The sequence below is a fragment of the Hippocampus zosterae genome, chromosome 2, assembly GCF_025434085.1.
Source record: "Hippocampus zosterae strain Florida chromosome 2, ASM2543408v3, whole genome shotgun sequence".
NCBI classification, from domain to species: domain Eukaryota; kingdom Metazoa; phylum Chordata; class Actinopteri; order Syngnathiformes; family Syngnathidae; genus Hippocampus; species Hippocampus zosterae.
This window is the reverse complement of record NC_067452.1, coordinates 25798563-25823875: the sequence shown is the minus strand read 5'-3', so window position 1 is coordinate 25823875 and position 25313 is coordinate 25798563. Positions and strand designations below refer to the sequence as shown.

The 25313-nt window shown below is 41.4% G+C and overlaps 1 protein-coding gene and 1 long non-coding RNA gene across 13 annotated transcripts; one reads left to right on the top strand and one right to left on the bottom strand.

Annotated features, from left to right (window-relative positions):
- Positions 1-908: 908 nt before the first annotated feature.
- Positions 909-24275, bottom strand: LOC127596792 (inositol polyphosphate-4-phosphatase type I A-like). 12 transcript variants are annotated; one of them, XM_052059656.1, is made up of 26 exons: positions 24110-24275; positions 16616-16832; positions 16016-16060; positions 15824-15942; positions 15618-15734; positions 15464-15543; positions 15274-15385; positions 15071-15161; positions 14490-14637; positions 14272-14402; positions 13836-13940; positions 13640-13748; positions 13432-13449; positions 11883-12069; positions 11588-11803; positions 10678-10822; positions 10205-10360; positions 9172-9246; positions 8039-8211; positions 7833-7956; positions 6887-6954; positions 6418-6617; positions 6057-6154; positions 5865-5977; positions 4832-4986; positions 909-1478 (listed from the first exon to the last, which is right to left on the bottom strand). In XM_052059656.1, the coding sequence occupies exons 2-26, from the start codon at positions 16719-16721 to the stop codon at positions 1346-1348; spliced, it is 3024 nt and encodes a 1007-aa protein (XP_051915616.1). In that variant the 5' UTR covers positions 16722-16832; positions 24110-24275; the 3' UTR covers positions 909-1345. The 12 variants fall into 12 exon arrangements, 11 of the variants coding, with proteins under 11 accessions (XP_051915616.1, XP_051915620.1, XP_051915619.1 ...); XM_052059660.1 differs by having other exon boundaries at positions 11883-12066; XM_052059649.1 differs by lacking the exon at positions 909-1478 and adding an exon at positions 2036-4080.
- LOC127596795 (uncharacterized) lies at positions 9870-10324 on the top strand. The gene is made up of 2 exons (XR_007961565.1): positions 9870-10018; positions 10151-10324. It is a non-coding gene; the product is annotated as an uncharacterized LOC127596795 (long non-coding RNA).
- Positions 24276-25313: the final 1038 nt, after the last annotated feature.

Below are 25313 nucleotides of genomic sequence, written 5' to 3'. Positions count from 1 at the left end.
TTTTGCATAAAATTAACAATGGTCAAAAATTTCGCGCGCGCACACACACACACACACACACACACACACACACACACACACACACACACACACACACACACACACACACACACACACACACACACACACACACACACACACACACACACACACACACACACACACACACACACACACACACACACACACACACACACACACACACACACACACACACACACACACACACACACACACACACACACACACAATATCCTGGGACATTGGTTATTTACCACTTTATTTGTACTCTTATATGGACTTTCTAATTAATAGAAATGGTAAATCAATTCAATCATTCTATATCATAAAACATTGATTTAGTGTAAATGTATCCTTGCTGTAGACTTAATCGCACTTAATTCTGGAATAGAAATTGCACCAGTCAAAAAAATGCATGAAGAAAAAAAACATTTGCTCACGATTATAGGTCACATTTTGGGGGGAACCGAGACCGGCACCAGCTGAGCTTGGGCTGGCATACAAAATACCAATTTCCTAATCATTTTTTAACAGTTGTATAATTAACATTTGGCTGATGTGTCGACATGAAGCAAGTGCTCCCTCTTGTGGTCATGATGGTTCTTGCAGATAAGACTGTCAAAGCTTTCTCTAAGAAATCAGGGTTGTTTAAAACCAAATAGACGCTGACCCGGTCACAACATTTTAGCTCTACCCCCATTTGCCACGGTAATGAACGCCCAGTGGCCTCATAAAACAAGGTGGGTGAACACAGCCACCAAAAAAACGAGTGATTTCAAGTCGAGTGTAACAAGTATTTTACCTTTTATTTAGAACCTGGTAACTGCTTTAAACTGAAAAACACACGTTTTCTTACAAAACACACATTACATGAAAAACACAGTGGATGAAACCGACTTATTTATTTATTTATTTCCGAGAGATTAAGAGCGTTTAAGACGGTTGTACATAAAAACTTAGCTGTCATGGGAGAAAGGTGGGGGGTACATTTCACCATTCTTCCATTAATTTGATAGCATACCTTCAACAAAATATAAATATTACAAGTATTTCTGCTTCCCGATTGGCAACTGCATGCCATTGGTTTTGAGCAGTTTTTGTGCCTGACCAGGAGCCGCACATTATTAAATGACAAAACAAATGCCACACACCTGTGCAATCATATACATTCAGTTGTGCGTACTGTGAAAAAAAAACAATCACAGCTTTTATGATGAAGGCACTGTACAGCAGTGAGGCCCAGCATTGTTTGGAATGTGACTTATTTGAAATTGTGAGCATGTGATGATTTGAAAATTATTACCCTGAAGGCACAGTATTCCTGTCAGGTTTCTACCTTCCCATAGGTGCCGTCGGGTGGCCGGTAGTGTCTTGGGAAGGCTTTGAGTTGCAGACAGTTGAAGGCGTACTTTCTGGAGCCCACATTCTTCACAGTGTTCTCTCGTCTGCAGCCCTCGCTGGTGAGACAAAAACATATCACGAGTCACAAATAAACCACCCACTGTAGGTATGCTGAAAAGATTAGAGGACATCAACCATGACCACATTAGTAGGGGTGGAAAAAAACCAATTTTTTTCCTGTTTTAACAAAGAGATTTTCCTGTTGCTGTCTGGTCTGGGGAACCCAAAAGTTTTTTCTTCTTGTTTGACTAAAAGAAGGCCTTTGAACACAGCAAGGTATTATCACAGACTAAATTTTGGAATTTGTTTGAGCATAATGGAGGGGCACAGGGAAATACTGACAGCCCCAGTCCAAAGTGTATTTTGCTATTTTTAAAACCGGTAGTAGATGTCCCACAGAAAAATTCAACATTTTAACAGTCAAAGGAATGATAAGATTGAATTGATACTAGTGTCGTCTGGTGATTAGACAAGTTCATGATTCACAACTACACAAATGGAAAATATCTATGTCGTTATGAACAATGATGGGGTCTAAATCTGATTGGAATAATGAGAATTAATCAAATTGTCAGCTGTGGCAACGAAAACACAAAAACATCCTACAATGCAGCAATAATAAATACAGCTTTATTGCATAAGCATCACAATCCAGCGATAGATCTTAAATATCCGTATACTATGTATACACTTCATATATTGTACAGTATGGTTCAATAAAAGCATTTAAATATATACTTTAATTACCAATGTCACTGTCAAAGACAATAAAAATAAACTACATTGTAGTTATGTGTGTGTGTGTGTGTTTTTAGCCTTTTTAAATAATATAATGGGAAGCACTTATGAGTCACTACACATGTGACCAAGAGGACTGGAATAAATTACACACACGAACACGAACACGCACATGCACACGCACACGCACACGCACACGCACACGCAGACGCAGACGCACACACACACACACACACACAACGTTTGACTTAATTCTCATATTTTCATTGATTTGACAAGACTCAATGTGTTTCTCAGAGGTAGTTTAGAACAAGCAAGCACACGTGAAGCAAAATATACATACAAAAAACCCCACATTTACATACTATACAGAAAAAAATAAGACATTTCAAATAAACAGATATATGTCAAGAGCAAGGTCTTCACCTTTTGGGACACAGCTGACTACATAGCGAGAGTATTTTCATTTCCTTTTCATTCACTCATGGGTCAAATTTAAAACAAAAACATAAAAACAATGAGCAAATTCTGCAGTGGGAGATAAAGGCAGCACACCGGAGGAGAAACTAAAACTCTGCTTCACAGTCAGGAGAGGCAGGTTTAGATCTCAGTTGGCTAGCAGTATAGAAACTGAGTGGATGCACAGTGTCTCAGTGTCTCAGTGCAGGCTGCCCACTGGAGGAAGAACTCCTAACTGCACTAAAAATGACACTGAAGGAGCTTAGTTGAACTTTTATTGGGATGACTTCAATATCACTGTTACTTCTGACTGCCATTGTTTTTGATGCCTTGTCAGAATGAAATTGACCAACCTACATACATTTAGCAATTTTCTCACTCTCTTGAAATATTAAATTCACTGTGAAACCCAAGCTATGGTTGACTAACTTGCCCTGCAAAACCACATTGACAAACTATATTGTCACAACCAAGAACTTAAGCCTTGCTTGACATGCAGCAAAAGCAACAGCACTTCCATGTGATCTTGACCAGGTTTCATAAGGAAGGGAGAACAGAGAAATGATGGGCAGTTTTGCTATCATCGCTATCTAGATGAAACCACATGTTCATGTAATTTAGTCCTCTAGAGCTAATGCCCCGGTAGTCATTTTAAATAATTAAAGTTTTTATCTACAACAACAGAAACTATCCATCCTTAATCCAAGTGCATCAAAATGTATTTTCATGGACTACATCCTACTTACCTACCCCTTGCATCAATGTATCTGCAAACCTTCTCTTGCACCAAGATAATGTGCAAAAATGCATCAAGACAAGACACACGACTATGCCTAAATGTCATATTTGTACAAACATTAGTTTCCGTGTTGGTGATTTGCCAGGTTCGGTCACAGTTTTTCAACAAGCCATCTGCAGAAAATATGTGATAGACCATAAAGGTTACATGACATCATTTTCTGTATTCTGTCAATCATCCAAAGTGCTTTTCAAAACCATAGTGGGCACACAAAACAGTTGTGACCACGCCCACGGGTTGCTCATTGAGCGCGACTACAGTCTGACATTAAATAACTATTGTCTGTATCTTAATGATCGTAAGATGAGGTCAGAATATGATAATGTTTCTGTGAATGAGGCATCAGTTGTACATGCAGCAGAGTTAGCGCAGGACAATGGCACGCATCCAGTACCATATCACCCTTCCTTGTGGTGAGTATTGCGATCACAAAGAAAAAAAAATTGGGCTGGGCGCTACTGAATAAGTGCTTCTCAGACACTCAGCTGCAGCGGAGCCTTGCCAAGATAAAAGTCACGCTGAGGAATATCCAAACCACCAGCAGGTTGGGACTGAGAGCCAGCAGGGGCAGCGAGTACAGGAGGCTCGGGTCCATGCTGAAGTCACGCACTGGCAGTAAACCGCTCAAGTTCTTCTGGATCACACCCTCCATTGTCCCAATGCTGAGGCGCCAGGGGCAGTGGGGGTAAGGAGACATGAATCAAGAAAAGGTGTGGGAGGTGTGACGAAAGAAGCCGCAGGATGTGGCACAGTACAAGCAAGAATTGAAGGTGATGACAGGATGGCAAAATAAACAGTGTGTACATACAGACAGGTGATACAATGACAGACAACAATGCCAGAAAAATAACATGAAAGCCCATAATGGATCTCAAAAAAAAAAAAAAAAAGTCACATGATAATCAAACGCATTGGAAACAGGAAGCGGGAAAAGGAGAGAGAGAGAGAGAAAATAAGAGAACATTCAGAGAGTAAATGCAAATATATTGTACTACTAAGATTCTCTATTCATGAATACCCTAAAAATGTTGGAAAGATGTGTAAGAGGTTCCAATTCAAATGAGCAACCACCCCCGCCCCCATGCTTGGTGGCTGATGTGGAAATGTGAAGTCGGCTTGTGAAAAAGAGTGATGAGAGGGGTGCGAACTAAACAGAGGTGCTGACTACAAGATCAGGATAAACATGACGGAACACAACATCCTCCTTTTGCATGTTGTGAAACTCAAATACAGTGAACCCCTGCTTTTATAACTGAAAATCCACAAGTCGACACTGCCTATAAAAGGGGTTTGTAATTGCCTCAAGATGGCAGCAACATAGTAAAAACTGAAACGTATTCTGTTTGGATTGATTTACTTACTGAGAGCATGAGAGAGCATGACAAAAGGAACAGAAGAAAGTGGTTGTCTTACCTGCGCATACAGTCAAGCGCCTGAGTGAAGACCTGCGGTGCCATGCCATGCTCATGCTGCAGGATCAGGCATTGCTCCAGGGTGACTGACATGGCCGTCCGGTCCTTGGCGCTTTTGCAGCTTGTGAAACGAACCCCATTCAGCCGCCGACAGATCTGAGATCAGCAGAGAAGGCTGACGATTATATCAAATGATGCAGAAAGTCTGAAAGGTCATCAGAACCTTTGAGAGGTAGTGATAAAGTAGATAAAGAGAGCCAAGGACTCTGCCCAGGTGCAGAACCTTTGTGCCCACCAACCTTTACGGAGTACTGTGACCTTAATGACTGAGAATCTAAAAAGACAGTGACAGTTTCCGATCGTGTATTTGTAATCGACTTATTTGTTTTGTGGCGGCACAACTGTTGGGTTTGGCACGACACAAGTGGAAGTGAGCCAAATCGCTCGAGTTGGGAAATTTGAACTGTAAGAAACAGTGCGAATTGACTTACTATGCCACACAAACACCACGCACAGTGTGTGCTGAGCAGATAGCGTGGGAAAACAATGGCAGAGCAAAATGATCATTGCAGTAAGTGGGCACCCAGAGCTGTAAAACACAGCTAACTTCCAATATCAGCACCAAGCAAAAAGGGAGAAAGCTTGGAGAATGGGGAACAATGAAGTTGGCGTATCTACTAAGCATGTTTACTTGTTTATAGCTTGTGAAATGTGAACCACGATAGCAATATCATTTAGCATAGCATTTAGCATTAGCACAAACACCTGAACGACAAGGGAGGTTCATACATTTTTTTTCTCTTAGAGGAGGAAGCCCAGCTCTTGTCCACGATGGCAAGGTGTGAATGAAGCGACGACGTTCGTACTACCCGACAATCAAACTCTCGCGAGAAACGTGAGGCAAAGCGACATTTGACCTCACACATTATACTGAAATACAGTCTTATGAGTTTCAGTAGTGTATGCAAAAGTGTTGCAGTTGCAGTTGAATTACACTGCTGAAGATTATCTTATATTGAGAACAGGAAGTTCACCTCTGCCGACTGCCACAGGATGTCCACATTCTTGTTTTTCCTCGCCTCCACGTTATTCCCCAAAAACCTGAGCAGCTCTGGAAGACATGTCTGAGAACGAGACCCTGGGAGGCCTGCGGAAATTTTACTGCCGTCACCATGGTGTTGGATTGTGAGAGAATTCTTTAAATGAATTTATTTGTGAACGCTTACAGTCCTCAGGCAGGATTTCTTTAAACTGTTCATAGTAAGAAACGAGCCTCGTCAAACTCTCCATGTTGATGAGCTCCTGAAGAGACGTGTCTCCAAACCTGAAACATGCACATACACTGTTCTAGTCCAAAGAACAGTATTTCGAAGTCGAAATGAAATCCATCACCAAGCGTGTAACTCAATTAGTAATATATCAAATAAAATTTTCTATTGAAATGAATTGAAATGTTTCAATCGCTGAAACATTTCAATTCATTTCAATTGGTTTCAATCTCTGAAAAAAAACCCACGACTATTGTTTGTACTCATAAGCCAAGTTACCGCTGTACATGTACAAGTTACCATCCTCATCCTCACTCACTTCTCTGCCAGCGTCTGCTGCTCGTTGATGCCAACGTTGAAGTGCACCGGCTGGACCCTCAGCAGCATGCCACTCTGGATTTCCCTTGGCAACGCATCAAACATGGCTACTGGCAGAGGGATACGGACATTGATGCCGTCACGGTTGCCCGTGATGATGGGCAGCATATCGAGGGCGGAGCTGCCCGTCGCCTGGGTGACCTTCAACATCACATCAAATGTTTCTATTTGTCATGGATGCCGCAAGCATATATGACATTGAGCAGCACACAGGTACATCATTTAGAATACTCACATATATGACTGAAATTATTTTCACTCACAATTATTTTTTTTTTTTGCTCATATCGACAACTGAAACACTCGCACACAACACTACTACTAAAATGCTCTCATTATGTGTGTGTGTGTAAGAAATTTCATCCTGAAAGGTGTCCTTGACGGCCCCTCAGAAACACAGGTATTCCTACCTTAAAGGTAACATTTCGCAGATCCATAATGCCAATGCTCATGTCCTCCAACATGGCCAGCTCCTCTCCTAAAAACATACAAAAAACCTTAACCTACCTAACAGTGTTCAGAGACTTTTACAAAGGTGCCATTTGAAAACTCTTCAAGATAAATCTTCAATAATTTACAAAGCATAGACCTCTGACAAGACCCAGCGATCACAAACAGTAAAACAACAAATGCCAGGTAATATTTTTCATCTAAAATCCTGAAAATGTCTTCAAGCACTGATCTGCAGGTCATTTGGTACCGGACTGCACAGACCGACAAATATTTTATTTTTTCTCCAAGCGGAGCATATAGGTCAACCGCCTACAACTCTACACGGTCCACCTACCCCTTGACCACCTTCTGAAAGGAGATCTACGTCAACCTGGGGCTTTACGTTGATTATAATGATCAGCGAGAAGTATATTATTCACTCGATCAGATGTGGTGGAAATGTGTGAGACAACAGCCAATCAGATTCCAGCTTTGGTTTGCAAGTTGAAAAACTAAACAGAAACGAATAATAGGAAGTAAACAATGACAGAGCGCAAAGCTGAGGGACTTGGCATGATCTTCCTAAGATGAAGGAGGTGCCAAGGACTAAGTGGAGGTTCGGGGGGTATTGAGCATTTTACATTGCTGGTACCTAAGGCTTTGGAAAGACTTCCCGCTAAATATTAGGCAAGTCCTTTCTGTCCATTTTTTTAAAACAAAACTTCTCATCTTTGGCTTCTGACTCAGCACGAGCAGAAGATTTTTTAGCATTCTGTTTTATGGTGTTAACTGTTTACTGATGTACAGTACAATGCAAATAAGCAAAAAGGGTGCCATTGCCAATTGCCATATCTGCAGTTTTTATTCCCATTATATCTGTGAAATCTAGTGGCATGATGAGTAACGTTGCACGCATGATTGTACCGTATGTGCTGAGTAGGGATTCAAACTCAGCCAATAAGCCAATGGTGGACAGCTGCCGAAGGAAGCCATTATCACGTAGACAGTTCCTGAGTTTGATAATGAAGCTGCAGATTAGAGCAGTCAGCTGCAACACACACACACACACACAAACAAACATCAATTTGTTGCATATCTGTGCATACACAACACTCATGGTAATAACTGACCGTCTGGCAGAATACAACGTCACGGCGGTACTGCAGGGAGACGTCCATGGCGATGGTTGGGGCAATATCCTGCATCAGTAGAAAGACCATGGACTTTTTGGCCTTGTCGCTCATCATGGCAACGCAGTCAGTGAGAGTGGTGAGCAGAGGGTACAGCGCCTCACTCCACTCTCCTGGAATCACACACATGCAACAAAAACACAAAAGACAACACATATAACTCCTAGTACTCATTTCAGTCAATCACCTTACAAATACGAACAATAAGGACCAATCATAAAGTAGAATATCTGGAAATGGCTAATTCAGAACTTTTAAAATCAAATCAATTACAAAGTACAGACATTGTATCATGACGGGACCACGACAGTCTAGGGTCAAAAACAACCTGACCCAAACATTCCAAAAGTGCCTCAGAATAGGAAAGGCAAATATCATTTGTAGGCTCAACACAACATTGAAACATGGAACATATGCACAAGCAGGAAGAGATGTTGTGTGTCAATTTGCGGTGTGAAACTGTGGAACGCTATGAGTGAGGAATTGAAACAATCACCAAACGTAAGTACAACGGTGAAAAAGAATGCATCAATATATGCCGCACACAAGAGAGAAGTGTTGAATTTTTGGGGTTGTTTTATACTAAATGAACCAAAATTTGGTAAAATTGACCGAAGTAATCAATCAATCCATCTTTGACCCAGATTATTTTTGACTCAACTGTTTTTAGAGTATGCATATGTACATTTGTGTAGAGCAACATGTTTATGTGGGGTATATAAAGTAGAGCTAGTCTTCAAGTATAAACTTAGAGTATGTAAAATTACGCATACATTGTCATATGAGTTACACTTTTTGATGGATAAATTGTCTTGGGTAATTGTGAAGGGAAAGGAGTTAAACACATTTGAACTTTGTTCTACACTTTGTCAGAGCGGTAGTCCATTGCGTCTCGATAAAGATTATTCATTTTGGAGGCTTTTTTTTCCATTTCCTTGTTTGTTTGTACACCATTTTGGAAATTAAACATTCATTTAAAAGTGAATTCAGAAGGAACAGACAGGAGACAGAGACAGCCGTGATAGTAAGCAGTTGTGGTGTGTTTGCTGATGAGGCTTCCAGGTAGCTCTTACCTGGGTACGCCTCCTCAACGTTGGGGCTTCCATCAAGAAGACGGGATGTGGTGCAACATGCACTGTTGGCGGGTGCTGTAAGCCACAGAAATGCACCAAATATTCAATGTGGACCATAAATAGAGTTTCCAAAAACTTCGGTATGTGCAGGTATTCCCAACAAATGTGCATATTCGTTTGCTGTGAGAGATCATGGGTGTGCTCATCGTCCAATGTAACTTAACTCATTCAGTACCAGCCAATTCTGGACCAAGTCTGAAACGACGTTTAAAAACGTCTTTGGGAGTGAATGAGTTAATTGGTCCAAAAATTGAGATGACATTATCACTACTTCAGTATGTACAGTTATTGGGGGGTGAAGAGATAAAATAGCAAAAAAGAAAAAAAAAGTACTTTTTTTTTGGTTGCTATTTTGCCCAGCTAGCACTCTACCATTTTCTGCATAAAAATGTCCACAGTAATTGTTGTACTTGAAATTCAGGAATTATGTTATCAGCAGTTAACAAAATAATAATAATAAGAATAACAATAATTTCACTCAAGCATAAAACAAATGGATGAATTTCTTTGTATTAAATTGATTATTTTATGCTAATCAATTTCGTAACTTGTGCAATAAAATCAAATTTTGCAAAAAAACAGCGCAAGCCGTTTTAGGCACAATTTTGTGTTTAACTTAAGTGCAATAGATTTTAATTTATGGCACATTGTTATGTTCAAACTACCGGTATGCATAATCTTACAGTGGCTAATAATAACATCAAATATACATTTTAAGAATACATGTAAAGCCTGTTTTTGATCACTACTTTTAGGTCTACTACGTTATTGTATGTTAGTTATGTTCGTGGTACAAGGAGAGCAAAGAATGTTTTTCTATTTGGTGGAATAAGTTTGAGAACCACTGCACAAGAGAAAACGCTACATAATAGTTACTAAAACACATCAAAAAGGACCTCGGATGAGGTCAGAAAAACAGAAACAAACAGATGGCTAAATGCAGAACAAGTGCACACAAGTACAATCAACCTACAACTTTTTCCTTCAGGGTTTGGAGGGCACACTGATGGGAAGGCAGGCAAAGAGGATGATGATGTGGATGGGTGAGGCAATGGTGATGACAATGAAGATGCACACTCAAGTGATGTACTTCCCGGGTTGATCCAAAAAGCTCGTCTTTTCTCATCACCTTTGCACAGCCAAATAGTCGTGACGTTAATGACGCCAGAGATTTTGTCACAGCCAGTTAATAACTTAAAGGAGACATATCGTGTATTTTTTAATTTCATTTAAATCAGTTCTCAGGTGTCTTAACAAATGTTTGTGACTGACTTTCACACACTTTATATCACACTGCAGGAACTGAAAACACCAAAATACCGGTACTTAAATTTGGCAATTAAAAAGTCAATCCATCCAAATGAACTGGTCCGTTTCAAAGTCAGTTTTCCACAATATGTCCCCTTGAAGTATTTTACTCTTAGTGTCTGTGTGTGCATGTGTTACTCTTCTTCACGCCGCAGGTGCCCTGCAGGTCTGTGTAGACTTTGTCTTGAATGGCATCATCTGGCTTCCTTTCTTTCTGGAGCAGCTTGTCGACACGCTGGATGATGCACTCCAGGGACTTGTCCACGTTCAGCCACACTTTCTCCTGACAGCACATGAAGAGAGCCAGATGCCGCAAATTCATCACAGACGTGCCTGCTCATTTTTGACTGCAGAGAGGAAAATTCAGTTACATAAAGGTCCCCTTGGAATTCAATTGGAAACACAAATGGGCAGATGATTCACATGTATATGCTAATCATTGGGTCTACCGCAATTGTTTTGGCAGAATTTACCAAATTTAGTGCTTTGGTTGACTTCTGGGTCAAGTGCCACAAGTTCGGACTCCAGCCATTAGGGGATGAATCCGGACTGCATTGCATGAATAAAATTAGCAGTTATAGACATTGCTTTTAATAAGTCCTGTAGGTAATTTAAAAAAAAAGTTGATGTAAGGTTGTTTTTTTGTATTTTTGATCAACTAGGCCTTCAATCTATACATAAAATTACTGGAGAAAATCTTTGAAAAACAGAGCCTGAGAAAACAGATGACTAAAATAGCTTTCAAGCAATACCGGAAGTCCTACTTAAATTAAAGCGGTACTGTATTGTGACAAGGAATGCACACGTACATAAAGATCCAACTGTTTTCTAGTAATTAACAGGCTAAAACTATCTTCAATAAGGCCATGAAAAGATCAAATGCGATTACCCTAATGAAGACCAAGCGCAGGGTAGCCACAGATTTTGCATTTTGATGGAGAAAATTAAAAATGCTTTTCTGTGTGTTTGTTTGCAGATTTGTGAATAACTGTATGACGGACTGCCCTTGAAATTTTTCTTTTTTGTTGCTGTTGTTGTTTTCACGTACCCACTCCTCCTCATGCCAGTCTACATGCAGTGATGATCGACCGCTACTGCCGCTCCACTTGGCAAGCAGTGTGTCCTGGTCGTTGCGGAGGACTACTTGATCCGACTCAGCGGAGGGAGACATTTTGGAGGCGATGTACTCAGGCCGTGCAGCATTCAGGGCCTGAATGGCCGACGCGAGCAGCTTACAGTTGCATACTGTCACCAGCTGACGAGTCTGAGTAGCGAAATATCACGTGCCGTCATGGGATCTTTTCAATGGGCTTGCTGAGAAATAACACATGGTAGTCAAGTACCTTATCAGCCAGCGTGGCAAGTGTCCTTTCTAGTCCGCTAGCCGACCGGTCCTTCGCAGCTCTGGAAAGCCTCTCGGCATAATAGCTGACCTGTGTTTTCAGTGTGTTGACGTGGGCGATGATCTCTTTGGCTCGAACCACGTCCTGAGGAATGAAGACGATAGACTGCGAGCTGGAGAGGGCGCTGCTGCAGAGAGCAAACATCCAGTTTTAGAAACTTGTTTGGGACTGATGGCTTAGAGATGCACAGTCTACTTGTAGGGGTGTCCAACCTTTGGCCTGGGGACCATTTGCAGTGCACTTTCCATTTTTGACTATACACTAAAAATAACATTTGACACACCCTGCAACACAATGCAAACAAGGAGTGGAGGCATCATGAAAGATGCTAGTATCAAAAAAGGTGGAGTGAGAGGGTGCAAAGCCCATTAACCACAACTACAATGACCGGTAACGCTGTTACTAATAACTTGCTGTCATTGACAGTTTTACTAAATATACAAAGACATAAACGACTTACAACTAAAAAACATTTTCTTCAAAACAGTGAAGAGAGATGATTTAGTTTCAAACGGTTGGATCCACCTCCTGCTTAGTGTCAAGGAGCGATTTGTGAAGATCAGAAAATAATGATCCTCAAGTAATGGTTTTAAAAGTGGTGGCTTATTACAGAGTGCTCCTCTTTTGATTCTGTTTGCGGAAATGTGATTTGGAGTTCGCTCATTGCAGCGGTGGATCCATTGTAATGGGATCCAGGGCAGCGAGACACACAAACATTCTGAAAAATCTTCTAAAATCATTTGCCTTATTGTCTCGCAGAACGCTGTGACAGCAGTTTTTTTAAAACAACGATAATATCCTTACAATGTTTTTAATTGCTTGATTGATTGGTTTTGGCATGTTTAAAAAATTAAGGCTGAAGAGTGTTAAAGTGGCCCTTGCATCCTTCCAATTATCTGTATGCGGCCCTTGGAAGAAAACGTTTGGACACCCCTGTTGTTCTGTTTGAGAGCCTCATGGTTAAAACAAAACTATTCGACAACTTATTCTATTCAGTAATGTATACGTATTTCTTTTGCAGGCACATAGGATGGCATGCACAGCAACCCCCCCACCCCTAAAAAAAAGACACTCAAAAAACGGCTGTATTTTAATATACACAATTTTATACACTTATTAGCTTTATTTAGAAACTTCATGTGCAGTTCTTCCCGTGTTTGCCGAGTACTCAAAATTCCTCCCGCGTACCAAACACATCGTACAATAGGTTTATTTAGAGTATTATTATTTATTAAGACTCTAAATTGTCCACAGGTGTAAAGGTGAGTGACCCGCCCAGAGTGTAACTTGCCCTTTGATCAAAGTCAGCTGGATATCCGCAAGATTAAACAATCATTTTTATCATACGATTGTTCAAAATACCCAAACTAGTGAGCCACTTATGTTGATTTGCTGTTGTGTGTGAATGCAGTGAACAACTGAAAGGTTGCTTGTTGTTTTTGTATTGTTGCACAAACACGGAGAAATGAAAAGAAGCAAAGCAACTCACCAAAGCTCCTCATATGCGCTGACCACAAAAGTCACAAAAACAAAACTATTAAAAGGAAGCTATAGGAGAACAGAACTGCAGAAATAATGCAATAATCCACAACGTAAATGTGACCGCAGCCAAATTATAGATTAAGTGAATCGAAAGAAATACATCACCATGATTTTGTGAAGAGAAACGGTCTTTTGAAAACATTCTGTGAACTTACTGTTTCTTTGCCTCCTCAAACTTTTGAGTAAGTTTCCTCAGACCGCCGTTTTTAAACCCCTGGCAGTGTGCAGCGGGTGCCCCAACAGTGACAATGTCGTATGTGTGCTCTAGGAGCAAAGGCGCAAACCAATGTGAGTACCATACATGAATACACAGCAATGATATCAAGCATGTGAAGGTAAGCATAGGCTAACCGAAGCCCAAGTCATCTTGCACCCTCATCCTCTGAATATGCAGGTTGGTGGGCATGAACTCCATCTTCTTGTCGGCCTTCCGGCTGCTGGCTTTGAATGACGGGCCTAGCGAGGAGCAGGTAGAAAAAGCGTTTAGAACGTTCTTAAAACATAAACTACCTGACCGATTGCCACTATTCTTTGTGCCACGGATGGGGCATGAAGACAAGGTAAGAAGCCATTGAAATTGTAAGATTGACACCCCCCCACCCCCTGAAAAATGCAAATTAGTTAAAAATGTTAACATTGCAAGCGGCATCTATGGCAACATTCCTTCATTTCCCAGGCAAGAATGCTGAATCTTCAAGACAATTTCCTGTGTTACTGTAAAATTGAAGTCGAAGGAGCTGATTTTCTTTGTTGTATTATGACATACAGATGCGAAGAGGGTTCGAACCTCTGTAGTTGCTGAGGTCAGAGAGGGTTTCTTGGTACGAGGCTATGACTGTTTGGTAGTGTGAGACGATCTGTCGTCGTAGATTCTCCCAGCAGGGTGACAACTCTCCCAGCTCCTTTAGCTCACCAACCCTGCCGGCGAAAGTATGTAGGGTTAGGTTCTAATCACGGACACAAAACAGTCTTCAAGCATCTTCATCTGAGCATGTGTCTTTGTACCGGGCTGCATCCTCCTCCAGTAGTAATTTGACAAACTGCCTGGGGATGTTCAGGGACAGGATGCTTTCGGCCATCTGCTCGAGCACCCGCAGGTGGTTGGCATTGGTTGTTGGGAAGCGATACATTCTGGACATTGTGCCGCCAAATACTGAGGAGGAAATGGAATTTAAGTAAGCAGATTCCTGACATTCATAGGGGCAATGAACGCACTCCTTCCTGATCATATGATTCGTGATGTGACGCATATACAGTACGCATCTGCCACCAAGAGGTCAGGACAGATGGAGAACAGCAGCATAGCCAATTTATCTCGAAGGATGAGGGTGAATTCAGGATTGATTTTTGCTGTAGAGCAAAAATACAGAAACCGGGCTAATTATTGGGGATATACTAGTTTGTTTCCTGAGCACTTATCACATACTCTTGAGCAAGGTTATGGGGTGCCTGAACTGCTTTGTTGAACTGGCACTCTAACATCTCTCCCTTGCCAGCAAACCCATTGAATCATTTTGTGCATGCGTGTGCAGTGGATCAGTGTGTGAAATAATAAGAGACATTTCTGCAGAGGGATGTCATGATACCTGCACGCAGGAGGGTGTCTCTGTACAGCGAGGCATACTTGATTCGTACTCCCATCGCCTCCGTTAGGCTCTCGTCAACCGGCAGGACTGTCTACAGAGAACAATGAAGGAGCTCAACAGCATGAGGTGGCTCGGCTATACTCTTCATAGTGAAAATGAATTTTCAAAAGATAATTCGGTCTTTCTGAAATGCAGCCTCCTACCCGGCCATTGATATTGTCTGGAAGATGGCTGACCCCAAGTCTCTGATCTGCTTTATCTTCCATCTTCCATGCGGCCACAGAGATGTTTCCCACCCGCTTGTTCTCTGCTGACCTGAGGGTTGAAATCGATCCAGACAGTCCAGTAGCCGGTGCACTTGTGCATGAGGAAGAATGTGTTGCATGTGTTTACCTGAGTTCCATCTCCAATCTGTGGTCTTTGTCCTGCAGCAACTCTTTCACAGGGAAAAGTGCTGAGCCCAACATGTACATCTTAATGGACACAAACCATAAGTCTTTTCAGTTCCACGTGCAAGGAAAGATTACTGTGAGCAAATATGTCACACCGTGCCCTGGGAACGGTCCTTCACGTCGTAGACAGCCAGTTTAACTTGCGTCTGATGATTGATGTTAGAATCCTGGAAGAAGGCGATGCTGCTGAGGAAGATGGGGTTGCTAGTACCCTGTTGACATGCGTGGTGGCATTGCATACAATGTCAATAATCAGCACCTAGAAAACATGCTTTTGCAAGAAGCCCGATGTGCGTCCCACCTCAATGACTTCGGTCTGGGCATGTTTGGTCCAGAAAGCCTGCGGTGGCGTTGTGCAGCTCACTGCTACAAAACTGTTGGGTTTCCGATCCAAACCAGGATTCAGTAGTTCTGTGCAAGCTGCCCAATGACACAACAATTACTCCACCAAAGTATACAATATTTTACTTTTTTCTTTTTTTTTTTGACTCACCAATACTGAACTCGAGCACAGGTTCATCTGGGTCTTGACTGTTTCCTGGAAAACAAAGTAGGACCTCACATGAGTACAGGTGCAGATGATTCCTTAAGTAAAATGTTGACCAATGAAAAATTGCGTCATTAAGGTTGGGTCTGGCTATCTGTGGATAAAGAGGCTCCCGCAGCAGAACCAATGTTATGCGACATTTGATCAAACTGAACATAGCCATCATTTTGCATAATTCTCAATGATTACATTCGAAAGAGAGTGAACTCCAACCTATTTTCTGATTTCTTTTTTATACCTCATTTCATCAGTGAGAAATATACACACCCAACCTGCTTTGGCACCATTTGGTGTTATCTTAGTTCTAAGAAAAATTGTATTTTGAAATGAGTTGAGGAGTTTCAGTTACACAAAACTAGTTTTGCTCCCATCCAGTGGTATAAATGAGCAATTGCATACCTTTCGGTCGGGGCGGTTATTGCAGATTTTAGCTTTTTTCCTAACAGTGCTCTTTCCCCTGTTCCACAGTACACTGTAATGTCGTCTATATGTGACACGCTTGTGTATGTTACTGTTCAACAATGAATGTAATCTTATCTCCCTCACCTGCCAGGGCCAAGCCAATCATCTCACTGGACAACTGGAACGTGTTCGCCCGGTACACTGACCATGGCCTCTGAGTCCGGCCAGCGCGCTCTCTGCCCCCTGCCATGCTGGTTTGGGAAGAGGCGGTGATGGCAGGAGGCCTGGACACACAGCCTTAAGCATGAGCCGCCACACACTCCCATGTGATTTGGTCACTACCCCAGTCAGGACCTTATTTCTACATGAGACATGTGACAAAAAGAACAATACAGTTGTTTAAAATGACAATGTCGAGAAAAAAAATCGGATTTATAAGAATGTTAAAATAATAACAGTTCCAATCTCACAGCTCTGAATCTACCGGTTATAAAAAAAGAGGAACATTGCAGACCACAAAAGGAGATTTAGTAAACAAAGAAGGAAGAGCTTGTGAAATTGAGACCACACCGTCCAAGTCCAAGTTAAGTCCAAAAGACACTTGAATACCAAAAAATGAAAAAAAGCCACTGTGCATGACAGGTTCAAAAAACTAATCGGTTGCTTCCTCTTGGTGCCTCTCTACTGTGGCAGGTCAAAATGGAAGATGAGTACCGGTAAATATAAACGATCAGTGTCGACTTTATCTTGAAAAAGTAGAGACCAAACACACCACACAAAAAGACGGCCCAAATGTCCATTAATCCATATATCCATTTTCTGAACCGCTTTATCCTCACAAGGGTCGCGGGGCATGCTGGAGCCTACACCAGCCGTCTTTGGGCAGTAGGCGGGGGACACCCTGAACCGTTTGCCAGCCAATCGCAGGGCAAACAGAGACGAACAACCATCCCCGCTCACACTCACACCTAGGGACAATTTCGAGTGCCATGTATGTTTTTGGAATGTGGGAGGAAACCGGAGTACCCGCAGAAAACCCACGCAGGCATGAGGAGAACATGCACACTCCACACAGAGAGGCCGGAGTTGGGATCGAACCCACAACCTCTGCGCTGTGAACCACCGGGCCGTGCGAAGGTTAAAGGTGACCTGCTTTTTTATTCATTCATTCATTCATTCATCTTCCGAGCTGCTTGATCCTCATTAGGGTTGCGGGGGGTGCTGGAGCCTATCCCAGCTGTCATCGGGCAGTAGGCGGGCGACACCCTGAATCGGTTGCCAGCCAATCGCAGGGCACACAGAAACGAACAACCATTTGCACTCACACCTAGGGACAATTTAGAGTGTTCAATCAGCCTGCCACGCATGTTTTTGGAATGTGGGAGGAAACCGGAGCACCCGGAGAAAACCCACACAGGCCCGGGGAGAACATGCAAACTCCACACAGGGAGGCCGGAGCTGCAATCGAACCCGGTACCTCTGCACTGTGAAGCCGACGTGCTAACCACTGGACTACCGGGCCGCCCCCTGCTTTTTTAGTTTATTTTAAAATATTTTTGGGGAAAGTGAAACTGATGATGCCGAGGGTGCACGAACACAAAAATATATATTCATAACACACGTCCAGTCACATGTCTTTTTTTTTTCCCCCTTCATCCCTCGCGACCAACTTGGGACCAGGCCTCGGGCTACTGGTCGATCGCAATCGATTGGTTGCGCACCCCTGCTGTAGATAAACAGAAGAGGAGTGGACCAAGTAATCGTTAGCTATAAGAAAAATTGTAAACAGCATTCAAGGCTAATAAAGTGTGCAGTACTTATTTGTACAACGTGCTAAGAAAATTTTTATCGGGGTAAACGTTACCAGCAGCTAATATTTGCTCCTCAAATGCTCCTCTAACCTGAAAAAAGAAAACAAACAAGAAAATCGTGATGACATCAATATCAGCCGTGATGTGAACTCAGTTTTCTTGTTAGTGGTCATGCCCTTTATAGCCAAAATGCTTCCATATTATGGACCGCAGGTTTGCTGTGAGAAAAAAATTCCCCCGTTTGAGAAGGATCCAATCAAATTAAAAGTGTACTTCTAGGCTAATCGTTGAAGGCCTACTTCCCGATGACTGCTGCACACTGATCTCTTGACGGCACCTGATGTGTCCCAATTTGATTCTCAAGACCTACATCTGTTAAGACCACTGGACCGACTGAAAATCATCACCTGACTTCTTTGAAAACGTGAGTCTTCCGAGTAAACATCTGGTTTGAATTGACTAAATGCTCTTAATTATCACATCCTTGGAATTTCCACTGTGAAAATCCACATGCAAACATATGCAAAGGCAATAACTCAAATAACTCACTTACTTAATTGAACGGTGTTTGTTTGTTTGTTTTTTCTTCTTTCTTCTTTGTACCCACATTCTTGCTGCTGGAGGCTGTAAATTTCCCCAGTGTGGTACAAATAAAGGATAAAGGATATCTTACCCTGAACCCACAATTGCTACTCGTGTCAAAGAGAGGCTGTGCGGAACCAGGGAAGAAGATGAATCAATAAGTACATTTTGATGCATAGTGAAAACAAAGGCACTCCTTTGAATGGCATGTTTCTAGTGACATAAAACTGTTTCCATGTTGACTAGGCATACCAAAATGCAAACAAAACAAATAACTGTTTAAATCCCATGCCTTCAATCATCCATTCAGTGCTAAGGGAAAATCAAAAAGGTTGCCCTGTAAGGGAGCTCCACATTTAGCTCCTTGTGTCAAGTGTGTGTATGCCTTTCGGAGTCACGTGTCTGCACAGGATTTACCATCTATGGAAAATCTGGGACAGAGACTCCTGACACATTCATTCATTTTCTTCCACTTATCCTGTAGTGTACAGAGTCCAGGGTGAGCTGGACCCTATCTCAGCGGACTGGCAGCAAAATCAATTGCAAATATAAACAACCACTCAGTCACATTTACACTTACAGGCAATTTAGATTCTTACATTAACCAACCATTCATGTTTTTGGAATGTGGGAAGAAAGAGAGGAAACCACCAAAACATAGAAAACATGCGATGTCTCTTGACTGTGAGGCAGAAACTCTACAACATGCTTTTTAGTGTCGCCTCTGACACATACTGGAGGACTACAACTTGTAGTGCATCACTAAATTGTATGCGTGGTTAATGTAAAAGTCAGAGTTTGTCGCTCTCTTCATCTAATCTCCTTGCCTTTTTGAACCTGGTCTCCAGTGCTCATCGTGTTTAACTGTAAAGGTGTGTGTATGTGTGCGCGCATGTGTGTGTGTGTGTGTGTGTGTCAGTGTGCTTGGAGCTTGTCCAGTTCTCCAAACATGGTAAAGGGACTTTTTACACTCAGCTGTCTTTGGCAAAATGAGCAAGAACAAGTCAGTCCAGTCTCCTCCTAAATCTGCTTTTTATGTGACAAACACACAAGTAAGTTGCTTTATTAATCACTTCACGTGTTTACTTATGTAGTTAAGGTACAACCATTGTTTTAGCTGTGTTATTTTCTCACAAGAAAAGTCAAGTCAAGTCAGGTCAACTGTATTTATAGAGCACTTTCAAACAGCCATCGCTGCATACAAAGTGCTGTCAGTATCTTACAATATTGACAACTCATTTTGTATGGCCTGGCAGTCTTTTTAGAACAAGTTAGCTTGACAGCTTACATGTTGATAAAAGTAGAAAGCTCAGAGAAAACGGCGCTTTCCCCCCACGTTGGTTGAAACTAGTGGTAGTGCACCGCGTGTGCCATCTGTGCGTTCATTAGACGAAAGCATGAATAATGTCTTTGGACAGACAGAGCAGCTGTAAGCCTTTCACATGATAATGACCGTCGCCAAGCTCCAACCATTACTCGGAGTCACCTTCTCACTCTCTGTAAAGGAACCGCTCAGTCTCTACTGTTCAGTAATGCGCAGACTGATCTTGTTCACTAAAAGGGAATATCTTGTTTCGTGACACGCACACGTCTTCTCTGTGTTGCTCAAGTTAGCAGCACTTCCTCACGTTGCAGAAGGGCTGTTTGTATGTTCGAACCCTTGGTGTACAGAAACACCAGATGATTGCAAGGTCAGCAAGATCGCATTAGGACGTGAATCCAAGTGTACATTTTTTAGCTAAAAGTATATCCTAAACAAAAGGAGGCATTTTTCTATGGCAGATGCAGTGACTAAATCTGATCAGTGCTTATTCATCAACATACATGCAGGAGCTGAACTGTTTAGAGATGAACAATACGCTAGACCTGAAATATTATGATGATTTTTTTTTCACTATCCTCCAGCTGCTCGCACGCACCATGATGCTGCATTTTCCTCAAAATGTCCAAACACAGCTCAGCCTCCACTGTCCAGTTGCCAACATGAGGCCAGGCTCATCGTGAATCAGTGCATTGCAACTTCAATTTCCACACGTACCTGAGGATGTCCACTCTTGCTGCGTATGCCAACGGTGCATGTAAACAAAGTCATCCCGCGCAGAGCATCACAAGGCAAAGACACAGCTGCAGTCTCAGCCCCTTCTCCTCTTCCTCTGACACGGCAGCCTTTTAACTCTTTCGCTTCAGCAAAAACAGCATCACATCGACAGCTAAATCCATCCTGTGGCAATACATATTCCACATTTGGATGGAAACACTTCTTGGCTATGAATTCAGCATTGTTGTGACATGCATTTATACATTTAAAAACTAAAATTAAGCAGGATTAAGTAAAATATAGACATAAATCCACCTTGATTAACCAAATAGACTACTGTATTACTTGTGGTCTTCACACTTATATTTACAAATTTTTAGAAAGCGAATGGTTCTCTAAGTACGGGACGTTTACTACTGATTGCGGTGCATTTGTATTTAACCTTTAAGGTAATACAATGGCCAATCGTCTAGTACAGGCATGTCCAAAGTCCGGCCCGGGGGCCAAATCCGGCCCGCGGTCGAATTTCATCCGGCCCTCGGCCCCTGTCATAAAATCAGTGCCGTCTGGCCCGCAGGTTGGGCGCAATGGAACACGTGTTGCATTGACTGAGGTCTCGTAGACTGGTGAGTGATGTTTCATAGAGTACTGCTTCCCTCTAGTGGCTAAATGAGTAATAGCATTCACTAAATGAGTAATAGCATTTAGACACTAGAGGCCATCACTCACGAGTTAACAAGACATCACTCCGTGTTTATATTGACTGATATGTCATATTTCAAATGATCCTTGCAGTTGTGGATATGTGTATTGCTTGTTCATTTCCCTGTTGTTCGAGTCAAAGGTTTTGTGACTATTGAAAAGTCATGGTGAAACATTTTATGTTTCAAATCAATCAATTTGCACTCAGGAGACGTCTGTTTAAGAAAAAGTCAAGTGAATAAGCAGTTGCATGTGATATACCTGTTTCAAATGAACCAAAAGAAATTCTTAATATTGTTGAAATTAAAATAAAAATGGAAATGTGAAACAGACTGGCTTACTAAAATTTGTTGAACAATATTGTTGTTCAATGTAAAGACTGTCAGCCAAGGTCGGCCCCCTGACATTTTACCACATAAAATCTGGCCCCCTTGGCAAAAAGTTTGGACACCCCTGGTCTAGTAAGTAAATGTATACACAGAATTTTCATTTAACTTTTAAGTGTGATGCTTTTCAACTGAATGATTATTTGAAAACTTTCCATCCGTTTAAGATCATTTTGACACTGCACAGTGATGTGTTACAATAATATGACAAATACTTTTTAGGAATAAAACCTGTCTTGGTACTTGGTGTAAAACGTTTGAGAACCACTGCTGTATAAGAGGTAATATTGAGTTTAGCATGTATAAACATACTGACTGTGTGTTTCACACTCCGGATCACAGTAAGTTCATGGTATTATTAGCATCTACTCATTTTTCCCCCCATACAAGCCGCAGGAACACCTGGCAGGTTATTTTTTCCACGTCGGGTGGTGCGCCTACATTCACGCGCACACACACACACACACACACACACAAACACAAACTTTTACTTTTCTTTTTTAATCCACCTCCGTTCCCCTTGATGCTCATTAAAGATTCATTATACTAGACCCTGAGAGATCCAGTTTCATGCTCCAGAGTGTTTCTGTGTCACCACGCCTCAGCTAGGAGATGTATTACTTTAAGATGTTCTACTCTTATGTTTTCAACAGCTTAGATAAAGCCATAAAGGTTTTGGTGGCAAGTCATAGCACAGAAAGTAAAGAAGAAATTATTATTTAATGATGAAACCTTACTGTTATTTCACATCAAAACGAAAAAAGTATGTATTTTAGATCTTTCAGCTCCCACCAAATGATGGAGATGTCACTCAATGGTTAAAAAAGAGCATACAGTAATAATGGGGGAAAATTGGGAAGACCTAAACAAAATCTTGTAATTATATATATATATATACACACACTGTATACACACACACACACACACAAATTCTGATTGTACCTGCATTTCAGATTCACTAAAGAAACTCAGACACCTCAATTTGTCTCAGGTTTCATCAATTATATTGTGCATAACGAAATAATGTACAGTATTTGCATGTACTTTCATCTCAAACTGCTTCAAACAACAAAGCGTGTGATGGAAAAGTGGTTAGAACTGCATGACTGTCCGTGTTTTATGTTATGTGTTGTGTTTATTATTTTACTTTATGTTAACTGTTTTGTTAAGCGCTTTGTTACAGCTGCCGCTGTTGTGAAAGCATGTAATCAGCATGTATTGTATTGTATTGTACTTTCCCAAAACACACAAAGCCAATTTTGGCATTTGGCAGATGCACTTTTAGGTGAGTTAGTTTTTACTTTCACATATTTTAGCTTAGTTATAAATTTCATATCTGTGTGTAGAAGCAATCAAGTTTGGGCAAGCATTCAAGTTGGCACGACTTTTTGCGAGCCATGACACAGTAGTATCAGGGTTCATGAAATGTGTGAACTATTTATGGTGCTCTCATCAAGATAGTCAATATCTTGATGAGAGCATCATGAATATTGTTGTCAAAACGTGAACAAAATCAAACTAAGTAAGCACAACGATACAGTACTTTGGTTCATGTTCACTGCATCAGCCCGTCAAAATCCGGATGACCTTCACACATATACTGTGAAAACCACTGAGAGATCAAAAACCGCAGTAGATTTGCAAACACACACACATGCACACATCTCGTGTCAAATATACGCACCAAAACGTGTTGCATATTGCCACCACCACGCGCGTATACGCACACATACAAATAGAAAGAAAAAGAGAGAGCAATGTGTCCCAAGAGGATAAAATTGTGTTTCTTAACTAGGTTACGTAATGTCACTCAAGACTGTGCCCTGGCTGACACAATGCAGGCACAAACTGCACACTCGAGTCATTTCCTGCCAGAGATTCAAGAACATCTCCTACGTTTTCCTCCATGTTTGACCTTTTCATTTGAAGTTAAAGACGCAAGTGCCGTGCGTAAACAACACAACTTGACACGTTCCCTAACTATACAAACTTCCAAAGTATCCGAAAAAAGCTCGTTTTCCAAGGATGTAAACACGAAAGCAACGACACAAGAAAATCCACATCACAACAATCAAGCTCTTATTAAAGTCAGAATAAGTACTATGTGGTAGTTACTTACAATTCTGCGTTTCACAACATAATAGATTATCCACTTGTGGTCTGCGAGAAAGACAGTAATTCAGTACTGTAATTCATCGTCGGAACGTCTTTCCGACTGCAGCAGAAGTGGCAGCCGAGCAGACTAGTTCCGCCTCCTGCATGACGTCTGGTGACGTTTTCGCGCTCATGCACGTACGCAAACGTCTTTAAATATGAAAACAACTAAAATCAACTTGACAAAACCAATCAAAAAGGGAATACACATTTAATGTCCAGGGTGCCAAAAACAAAAATAAACTAAAAGCAATATTAATGGTTGATGCACTCCCCAGAAGTAAAGATATGCTCATAACAGCAGCAAGTAGTACTTGTAAAATAATAATTATAAGAATTGACTCTGCAACTATAACGATCATGCCCAATTTACAGTAACGTAGTAGATCTAGGCATTCTTTAGAAGTTCATAAAAACAAAATTTCATATAAGTAATTGCAACATTGCGCACGACTTAATATAGGACAAATATAATATAGCTAAATGCCCCTAAAGAAGCATGTGTCATAAAAAAAAGATCTTTGTTATTTTTGTTAAAACAGTGTCAGAACAAATGTGACAGCAGGGCATAAGTAATTTTGGGGGGAGGGAGGTGGTTGGTGGTGGTGGGGGGGGGGGGGGTCCTCTCGGGCCTCATCACTATAATAATATTTTAGGAATTTCCCACACCCAAGGAAAATCAATCAATAAGGCGTCAATCATCAAGCTGACTTAACTTAATTTGTATCCCTCTTGGGGTTCCTGCCATTTTTGACAATGGTTTCATTCATTCTATGTTTGTAGTCTGTTTGATTTCATACATCGTTTTAGGTGTAGACGTTTAAGCGCATTTGTATTAATTGCCCCCGAAATGTGATTATTTTATTGACCACTAGGGGGAGTCCGCCTACCACAAGAAGAGCACTTGTAAAATGACCGCAGTACTGTACAGTAGAGTATTTGCTGCAGTGTCATGCTTTTCAGTCAGTCCTCCTTAAGTCAAATTTTAATTATTCTCCTCTTGCACCATCCCGTGGACAAAGGTTGTAATTTTAAGTCCACTGTACATGATTTAAACTAACTCCTAAGTAATGCTGAATCGTTTTTTTTTTATTAAAGCTATATTTTACACGTATTCACTGTGAGCTCGTCGGTCGAAAAGGGAAGCAACACACAAAATAAATTTCACA

Coding starts and splice junctions, on each gene's coding strand:
- LOC127596792 (XM_052059649.1), bottom strand. CDS start 16,721: ATGGCAGGGGGCAGAGAGCGCGCTGGCCGGACTCAGAGGCCATGGTCA. Junction 13,749..13,835: donor GCAAGATGACTTGGGCTTCG/GTTAGCCTATGC, acceptor CTTTGCTCCTAG/AGCACACATACGACATTGTC. Junction 10,361..10,677: donor CACCTGCGGCGTGAAGAAGA/GTAACACATGCA, acceptor GGCTGTGCAAAG/GTGATGAGAAAAGACGAGCT.